This window comes from Pteropus alecto, unplaced genomic scaffold, assembly GCF_000325575.1.
Source record: "Pteropus alecto unplaced genomic scaffold, ASM32557v1 scaffold326, whole genome shotgun sequence".
In the NCBI taxonomy this organism is placed as follows: domain Eukaryota; kingdom Metazoa; phylum Chordata; class Mammalia; order Chiroptera; family Pteropodidae; genus Pteropus; species Pteropus alecto.
The window spans coordinates 470,790-481,095 of record NW_006438873.1 but is presented as its reverse complement, the minus strand read 5'-3'; the positions used below and the strand labels follow the sequence as shown (position 1 = coordinate 481,095).

The window sequence follows — 10,306 nt, the reverse complement described above, 5'->3', positions numbered from 1 at the left end:
CGTATTAACCATGTTTCTAGCTCCTGTAAACTTGATGCTTTAACATGTGCCTAACATATATATGCTGGATACACCTTTTCTGGACAAACCAACAATATGCCTGAGTCACTGTGCTTTGTTTCCTGCCTCCCTCATTTTGCCTTCCCCCTCAGGAGTAGTCCTCTTCCTGGGGACATGCTCTTCAAACAAATAAATCGATCCAGATTCCACACACCCCTAACCACTTATCAGCCTCTCACACTCTGGGCCACCATTGCTCTGCTCTAATCACCCCAGAGTCAAGTACCAGAGGACTAGAGAAATTCCCTATACCCCAGAATCCACTGAAATTATTTAACCTAGCCAATCCTAAGCCAGGTTACTCTGCCTCACCTGCTCCTTCTCACAGAAGCCACAAGAAAGGCTTCTGTCCACAGTTACCCCTTGCTCCCTCTACCTCCAGACCAACCCTGGGGCTTCTCTGTGTGGCCCCCATGGCATGGTGTACCCTTTCCTCTTAGGAAATGTGAGTAACAAACTTTCTTTTTAATGAAAATCTTATCTGTTGGCCTTGCTATACCTCAAATTTTCTGTTAATACACTATATTTTAGGACATATACTCTCACCAGTTTTTTCTAAACAGGCTTCCTTCCACCCATGCCTCTGAAGCTACTCTGCTCAAAATCCATGATGTTGTCAGATATAATAGTCACTTCTCTGTCATCGGGTTACATGACTTCACCATGGCCATCAACACAGTTGGCTTCTTCCTCCTTCTTAAAAACATTTTCTTCTAGTGCCTTCTTTGGCCCTCTATTCTCCTGGTTTTCTGTCCCCACTTTCTTGTCCAGCTATTCCTCTTCTACTTTTAGATACCAAAGTTGAAGATGTGCATATCCTCTGACTTGGCCATCCCCATTCAAAGAGCCTAGACAAGTACTCCCAGGGAATAATAATAACACTGAGCAAGGAATAGTAATAATTTCCAACATTCAGGAAGTGAGTATATCAGTCATGTTTGAGCTGCTGATATGCATTTAGATGAGATCACGTTCCTATTTTCATGGAGATGAAAGTCTTGTGCGGCCTCGATTGTCAAGCAAGTTGAGAATAAGGCAGTCCCCATAAACTTAGAAAAAGATGACGTAGTCTGCAGTCAGGGAAACAAGCAGCTATCAGAATCCGTTTTAAACCCATTCAACTGATCAATGACAGCTCACCCCAGTGAACACACTTTTTGAAGCCAAATAATCAGTGCCAGTGCTTTCTTTGGAAAGTCATCAATGAAAGGGCCCATCAAGGATAGATTCACTCTGATACACACGCCTCAGAACACCAACCAATCGACAAGGGTCTCACTCGGGAAACCACAGTTCTACAGATGATGTCAACCTGTTTATGTCTCTGAAGGCCCTCCAACCTCTGAACTCCAAATCTCATAAAATCAGTCCATCTGCATGGAGAGACTTCCTGACTAGCATAGCTCTCCCTTATTATGGTAAAAAATAAACTCAGCACTGTCTTTCATTGCAGATATTGAGTCGTATTAGTCTGCTAGGGCTGCCATGACGAAGTACCACCGACTGGGCAGCTTAAACGACAGAAACGTCTTGTCGCACAATTCTGGGTACTACAAGTCTCAGATGAAGGTGCTAGCAGGATTGGTTTCTCCTGAAGCCTCCCTCCTTGGCTTCTAGGCAGCTGTCTTCTCCCTGTGTGCCCACATGGTCGTCCCTGTGTACCTGTGTAGGTCCAAATTTCCTCTTCTTATAAGGTGTCAGTCATTGGATTATGAAATAATCCCACCCTAATGACCTCATGTTACCTCAAATATCTCTTTAAAGACTCCATCACCAAATACAGTCACATTCTGACGTTCTAGGGGTTAGGACTGTGACACATGAATTTGGAGGAGGATGCAATTAGGCCCATACCAGCATAGTAGGCTCATTGTGTTTTGACAAAGTGAATTCACAGCTACATAGATGGTTGCAAGTCATTTCTAAAGATCTCCAAGCTTTCCTGTGAACATCCTTCTTTCCTCCAGTGGGAGATACCAAGTCCTTATTATCTCCAGTGTTTGACACATGCCATGAGTTCTCTTATAAGCCAAACCTGTTTCACATAAATTCTCTATATTCTGGATTGCTCAGTCGTTGCTTGCCCTTCAAGGTCAATATCAACTTAAGACTTACGTTCCTTGAGCAGAAGTGGAGTGGAGAAAGTGAACATTTGGATGCATCATTCTCTAGACTTTGCCTCAGGATTTTAATTAGCTCTAGAGAGTTGGGGTCATTTCTCCCTCTGTATCTGTCCTCTCAGTTGAAAAATAAGAACCAGTGCTCTCTTCGGCAACCCATATACTAAAATTGGAAAAGTAAGAACCAGCACTCTGTACTTCTCATAATATCAGGATCTGGGGTGAAGTGAGTCTCCCAGTGCTTAAGGAGATACCAAAGAACTCAGTAATCAAGATAAATAATATTGTAATACAATGTCTTTAGAAATCACAATGAATGCAAAACAATCCATGATGAATGATACATGCCAGGAGGTCCCCAGGTAATTCAAGCCCAGGTAGGGTGGCAGCAGGAACCCTGGCCCTTCTGTTACTCAGGGAATGGAGTGGTAGCCCTGGCTCCCAGAAGAGATTTGTTCTTGCCCATTTCCAGTCTTCTCTCCAAATCTGCATTTCCAGTTTTCTCCCCAAATCTGCCTCCTGTGGGCCTCAGTCTTTCCTGAGGAGGAGAGCTTAGGAGGAGAGGAATAGAAATGGCCTGAGTCTCCTCCAGAACTCTCCTTGCCAAGCTGGTCTTTTTTCTCTGTAAGAAACTGATTTCTTGTTCTCAGGGTGAAACTTTGGCTGCTCATTAACTTTCAAAATCTCTGGGAATCAAAGTTCTACCTACACTTCTCTTGAGGAAGAAAAACACCTATGACTGTTGTGAGGCAGAAGCGTGGATGTCAATGCAACCTTGTGTTATCTGCAGTCTCTATATACTACAAGCCACAGTCCTGTTTATTATGCCTCCAAAACACCCCCTTCAGACCAGTTCTCTTTACCTCCTTTGTTGGCCCTCTGGTCTATCCCCTCTCATCTTTCTCCTGGATTATTCCACTGGTCTCCTGATGGTATCCTGCTCCCATTCCTGCCCACCCACAATCAATTTCTCACACAAATAAGATTTTACCACTCACTTATTTCCAACCATCACCTCCCCATTGTTATTAGAAAAAAACCTAAGCCCTTTTATTAAAAGCCATTAGGCTCATAGGCAGTGAGAGCTCTAGAATTTCCACCACGGGGAAGCAATTCAACTTTCCCGGAAGTCATGTTTGTACAGTTTTTCTAAGTATGAGACAATATAACTCATTGCAAAACAGGCAATAGCTTTGAAAATTGCTGTGTGTGTTTGTTTAGGTATCTACAGAGCTGGATTTCTCAACCCCAGTACTAATGACATTTGGGGCTGGATCACTCTTTGCTGTAGGGGGCTGTTCTATGGTCATAGAATGATGAGCAGCATCCTTGACCTCCAATTCTAGATGCCAGTAGCACTATCCACCCCCAGCTGTCTCGAAACATTGTCAGATGTCCCCTGGAGGCCCAAATTGCTCCCTGTTGAGAACCACTGCCATAAAGTGAGGTGACAAAGTAATAAAAGTGAAATTCTTTTTATTGTTTTACAGTTAAATTTGTTTTTTATTCAGCTTGAGAATCATCCTTTATAGACATACTTTGTTCGGTGATATGAAATATACTCACTGTGTTAGAAAATGCAAGTGTAAGATGGTCAGTACTCTGAATATTAGGGGAAAACTTATTAAAACTAGGAACTGGGAATATATTTGCAAAACAGGCAGCTAGTCCTCACACCTTTTTACATTTTGTAAATAGGCATTCTCTTGAACACTGGGCACAATGTGCCCTTTCAAGAAAACAGGTCCCTTCCTTAATTATTAAACACTGATGTATACACAGCTTGGGCTCTAGGCGGCATTCAGCTCATGAATCGGGGGGAAATTCCATGGAAGGCTGTTGACCTGAAATTTTCATCTGGACACTGGGCCTTGTGTTCATGTTCTAGTGAAATGTCCAGACATAAAAATGCTCTCCCAATTGCCATCTTTTTTCTATCCCTGCCATCAAGATCACTCTCAAATCTCTCCACTTCTCTCCATCCCCATTGGTCCACTCTAGAGCCAGCTGCCATCTTCTCCCCTACAATGGCTACAGTAAATTCCAACTGATGCATCCTCCCTTATCTCCTCCCAGCCATTCATCAGCCACCAGATGAATGTGAAAGCACAGATGTGTGTCTTCCAGCTTAAAACTCTTCCACAGCAAACTACTGCCTCAACCAGCTCACACAATGCCTACTATCAAATCAAAACAAAACAGCAACAATAACAATAACAATAACAAGCGTGACAAAGATTTGGAGATATTGGAATCCCTGTGCAGTCCATCTCAAAAAGATTCCGTTTATATGAAGTACTTATAGTTGAACCCAATAGCGAATCATAACAGAATAGGTGTACTACAATTTGGCTTTTAGTTAAAATTATTAAATTAAAAAATACATAAAGAATAAAAAAAATAAAATTATTAAATTAGCTCTCTTAAGAGTTATAGTTGTACTGGAATGTGGTCACATCCTGGGGCCTGGAGGCCTCCCTGTAAAGCACATTTCAGGGAAGATCATAAAAGTACACTCTGCTTAAGATAACAGAAGAATGTTGCCTGTTAAGCACAAAATGTATAGCTCTGTTTTGTTTTGTTTTGTTTTTTTCCCCCTGCTTTTAAGATAACATAACTGACTCACAATCCCAAGATGTCTTGCAGAACTCTAAGCAGGAAGACCACCTGGCCACAGTCTCAAAGACCCTGGACAGGGTGCCGCCAAGAACTAAATAAATCAGATTAAGAAAATTGCTGAAGCTTGCACAACATGACCAGTCAACATAACCCATGACCCTGAACCCCTACTCATGATTACTCATGAGTTTTTGCCTTTATAACCCCTCTAATAGTAAGCCATCAGGGAGTTCGGGTTTGAAGCGACAGCTTCTCATTCTCCTTGCATGGCTACACTAATTACTCCCCTGTAATTCTCAGTGTTCAATGTTTGGCTCTGCTGTGCGCTGGGCAGATGAACTCTCTTCTTGTTTGGTTACAAATAGATAAAAAAGAATGGTGGGTGGTGGGTGCCAGGAGGGGCTGGTGGAGGAGAAAATGGGGAGTTATTGTTAAATGAGTACAGAGTATCAGTTTTACAAGACAAAAGGAGTTCTGGGGATGGTGGTGGTGATGGCTGCACAACAACACTAATTTATTTAATATCATTGAACTGCACTCTTAAAAATTAAGATAGTAAATTTTGTGTTATGTGAATTTTACCACAATAATAACAATGAAAAAACGCAAAGAAAAGATGTAGATTGAGGCTCTAGTCATCTGAAGGCTTGACCAGGGGAGTGATCCACTTCTAGCATGGCTCAGTCAAGTGCCTGGCAAGCGGATGCTGGCTGTTGTCAGGAGCCCTCAGTTCCTCCCCACATGGCATTCCACAGGGCTACTTGAGTATCCTTACAATATGGCAGCCAGATTCCTCCAGAGAGTCTGATCCAAGAAAGAACGAGGCAGAAACTCTTAATGTCTTTTATGACCTAGCTAGAGCAGTCACACAGTGTCATTTCTGTAACATCGTATGGGTCACACAGGTCATCCCTGCTTGCTGTGGGAGAGCAGTTCACAAGAAAATGAGGATAGCTGAGCGCCATCTTGGAGGTTGACAACTACAGTCAGTAATGGTGAAGGACGGGGATGTGGAAATAGATTCTCAGAAATGAATTCTTCTCGAAAGCTGTCAAATGAAAGCCCAGCCCATAACTTGATTTCAGCCTTGTGAGACCCTAAGCAAAGGACCCAGTCGACTCTAACTGGACTTCTGACCTATCAAATTGTGAGATGGTAAATGGTGTTATTTTAAGCCTCTAAGTTTTTGGTAGTTTGTTACACAGAAATAGAACACTAATACAGAGTTGTTGTCAAAATGGACCATGGAATCTCAATTAGACAAGGAGAAACATAAAGTCAGGTAGTAGACTAAATGTGCCAATATGGTCAAAGAATTTTATGTGTGAATTGTGTGTATTGGAGGGATGGAAGACCTGAAGGGACAGGGGCTAGTGATGACAACAAGGACTATTTGATTTCAAACATAATTCAGTTTCTGATGATGACAAAATCTGAATGGATAGATTGATGGATGTATAGATTGATAAATGTATGTATGTATGTATGTATGGATGGATGGATGGATGGATGGATGGATGGATGGATAGAGAAAAACAACGTTCTTTCTTTAGAATAAGACGTTCTAAACTGATCAGTTGTTTGGAAATTTAAAAGGCAAGAAAGTTCATCTCTCATTTCTAGTCTCTGAATAAATAAGAAAAAGAAAGCAAAAATTGAGTTAGCTACATGAATGAACAGTCTTTCAATTACTTAGGTTAAATCAATTGAAGAAATCAATTTTGTTTTTCTTTAGAAAACATTTCATATTTTCAACCATAAGCACTTTTAAAATATGTGGTTTTTTAAAGTTCCTTAAATGTGGTCGTGGTTCAAGAAAGTATCGGAAGTTTGGCATTTTGTTTAGCTGTTACCTTCCCCCCAAAAAACAAAAACAAAAACAAACAAAAAAACCCAACTCTATTTAAAAATAAAAACCAGCAAACATACAAAACTTAACCAAACCACACATGATATATCCCAAGAACTTAATTCATGTTTATAAACTCAATAACTGAAGTAACGATAAGATCTAAAGCGGCTTCAGAATTAATATTACTAATTAATAAACACAACTTTGAAATATATCAACCATCTCAAAATGAAATACTCTATCCCTGAGTTATGACAAATGTGAACATATATATATATATGTATTTTATATATACATATAAAATGAAATAAATAGCCCTAACCCTTAAGAGTAGTTAGCCCTGTGTTGTCTGATTATGTTAAGAACCTTCAGTTATCTCCTCATTGACCAAATAACTCTGCTCCTAGGGATTCTCCATAAGACTGGAAGTAGCAAGGCACAAAACAATGACTATACATGGATTTTTATGAAAAAAATAGAAATGAGCTGAAAATCCAAAAATTTCTGAATGGCAATTACATTTTTATGTATCCATACAATGAAAACTTAAGCTGTCATTACAAGTCATGTCTCTAAAGAATATTTAATGAGAGTATGGGCAGTGCTGATTCAATCATGTTAAATGAAAAATATGATATGCATATAGCATAGAATGCAAACTCCATAAAGTCTAGGAATTTTGTCTGTTTTGTTCGCTGCTGGATCCTTGGTACCTGAAACAATGCTTTGCACATAAGAGGCACTCAGTTAAAAATTGTTGAGTGAATGAAAGATAGTATGCTCATACTAGAGGTTTTCATGAATATATTTGCATTGAAAAACATGGATGAAAATGCTCCAAAATATTTCCAGGAATCATCTCTGGTTGGTCTGCTTATAGGTGATTTTAATTTTTTTCCCTTTACTATTTTCTTACTGTAATTTATAAAGTAGCCACAATGGACACATATCCCTTTTAGCATAAGAAAAATTTAAAAATCTTATTTGAAAGAGAGAACTAGGGGACAGGACAAGTTGCATGACATATTTCTTTCAAAGCCAGAACAACTGTGGTAGATTAGGAATGGGCTATCACCTTAATTCTTCCTGATTCTTCCCACCTGGAGCCCCTCCACCCCACAGCTGTTATTTGGTCCAAGAACATACTTGCCAACTCAGCAAATGGGGAAATGCGTGGGTGGCTGGCTCTCCCTCCAGGAGCTCTTTGCCTGGCAGAGGCTGACCATTGGGTGGTATCCCCTCCTCTGCTGCTCAAGCATCCTATCCTCCCCTGAATACAACCTCCAGCTCATTCACATTGCGACATCTTTCATCCATGTTAGACTATAAGCTTCATCAAGGTTGGGCCAGATGTGCAGCTGATGAGTGGTGGAACTAGAGTGTGGACAGTCCTGCTTCACCTTGCTCCCTGCTGAGGGATATTCTCTAGTTAAGGGATTCTGCCCACTGATGTCCCTATAACTTCAGTCTGGCTCTCTGGAAACTGACAATACAATAATTACAAGAGAAACAATGGTTGTAGATCTTATTATGGATTGCAATATTCCCATAGCTCCTTTGCTCTTACAAAACCTTTACCCTAGTCCAGAGTAATCTCCTAACTTCCACTCACAGTGAGTTACCCCAGCCACACCGAGTTTCTACCCATCCCTCCAACACTGTTCTCTCTAGGGTCTTCGTACTTGCTGTTTCTAGCGTCATAGCCCAGAAATCGTTGCCTATCTCCATTCATTTAAAAAATTGTTTTGACTTTGTTAGAGTCCCCACATCCCACTCCATCACATCCAGGAAAAAAAGGAACCTAATGTCATGAGTTCCAGTGATTCCCCAGAATTTAGCACAGTTCGCATGAGACATGGGCGTGCAAAATGCTTATTAAATGAATGAATGCTCCATTGTTGGTGTCCGATAGAATTTTATTCATCATTTATACCTGACTGTAACAGGCAGGGTCTCTGAATTCCTCTGATTGGCACTATGCGGAGAATAGGGGCTTCCAGACAGGACCCACCTGTCACTCCACTGTACTATAGCATCTAAGGGACAGACTGCAGTTCCTGGTGCCCCATGGGGCTCTGCACCAGGGCTGGAGCATGGGAATCTTCTTGCTTTTCAATTTGCAGGGTGAATAGGGTGAGACTCTTCTGTCCCTCCTTCCCTCCTTGCTCCTTCTCTGGTATAGAGCCACCTGAGGCCTTCTAGTGAGGCTGGAGGGAAGATATAGGAAGTTCCAGTTCTTGCCCAAATCCTTCTCACTGCAGCTGGAGACAGCTTTGCTGGGTCACCTGCTCCAGAAGGAGGTGGAAGAGGAAGGAGGCAGGGTCTCTGTCTACCCTCCTTCCCAGATATGGAAACATTTACAAGGTCTGTGCTTACTCCCTTCCTGAATATGGAAACTAATTAGGTCAAGGCCTCCCCCAATCCTGGATGTGGAAACAGTAATGCTTTTTTTCCCTTGCTAGCAAGATTGCATTCCCTAGATCTACCTGGTACAGAAATCTTGTGGCTTAAGCGTCAGTGCAGTCGGCTCAGGCAATCCCCCCTCTGCTGAGGGGTGGAGGAGTTGGGGGAAAAGGCCTCCTTCCTTGCCCTTGAGAGGGCCTCCAGCCCCAGCTGGAGGGATTAAGGGAAGGAGGCTCCTGGCGTCCCTCAGTCTGGGTGGCTGCCTGGGAGCATCCCAGGAGAGACTGAGTGGGCCGCAGGGCTGGAGGCTCCCAAATCTATCGGAGACCTGAAGGTCATTAGAGCTGTGGCCTTCAAATTAGGTTACTTGTAACCCTGGAGGCATGCACACCCTGCAAGGGGTGGAAGAAAGGAGGATTGTTTACCAGAAGCAATTTCCCAGAGAGGCACCCTGTGGTTCTCTTTTCACTGTGGCCCTTCTACCACTTTACAAATGAATAGCACCCTTCTTCCCCACCCCCCTCAATCTCACCGAGTTTTCTTGTCCTGGGGTGTAAGAAAACCCTCAGGATCCAAAACCAAGAGAAGATTAGAAAAACCGTTTAAAGCAGGAGGGAGCGAAAATGTCGGAATTTGCTTCTGACAGATTGAGGTTTACGTCAAGTGAAAGGAATATGTTGATAATGATGCAATGTCTTCTATTTCTCAGGACATTTATCCGGACGTGTAGGAAAAAGGCTTTCACTAGCTTTTGCTGACAGATGATTGCAAATTGTAGCTCCATCTCCAATAGTCAATAAATATCCAATTCACTGTTATTCATTTCTCTGCTAGTTTATTCCTACCAAGCATTATTTCACAGAGTCAACTGAAATGGCGACTGTGTGTGGATTCTACAATATGATTATATATCATTAGTAGTTATTATGTATAAGATTATTATACTTATATGTAATTATGTAAGTGATTAATATATAATGTATATTTAATTCTATATGTTATTTATAATATAATAATAATAATCTACAGTAAGTGAGAGACATACTCCTTTTGTAAGCCCTGTACTTTCCTGATACCTTTCTCCTTGAATTTCATTGAATATTGTCTCATTCTAGCAGTAAGTAGCAATTGAATACCGGCTCTTTCTAGCAATCGGCAACATTCATCAAAGATAAGTACCTGAGCTAAGCAGTCTCACAATTGGGTTCTCACAATATAACCTGTTGGTTGGACACTTTCAGAGTTCTTTTTT

General features: G+C 41.4%; 1 protein-coding gene across 1 annotated transcript in view; it reads left to right on the top strand.

Moving 5' to 3' along the window:
- Window positions 1-1,545: 1,545 nt before the first annotated feature.
- The window catches only part of LOC102892935 (peptidyl-prolyl cis-trans isomerase A), a 24,222-nt gene continuing 15,461 nt past the window's right edge, over window positions 1,546-10,306 (top strand). The window contains exon 1 of the mRNA XM_006915965.3: window positions 1,546-1,629. Within this exon, the coding sequence (XP_006916027.1) occupies window positions 1,546-1,629 (84 nt within the window). The remainder of the gene's footprint in view (window positions 1,630-10,306) is intronic.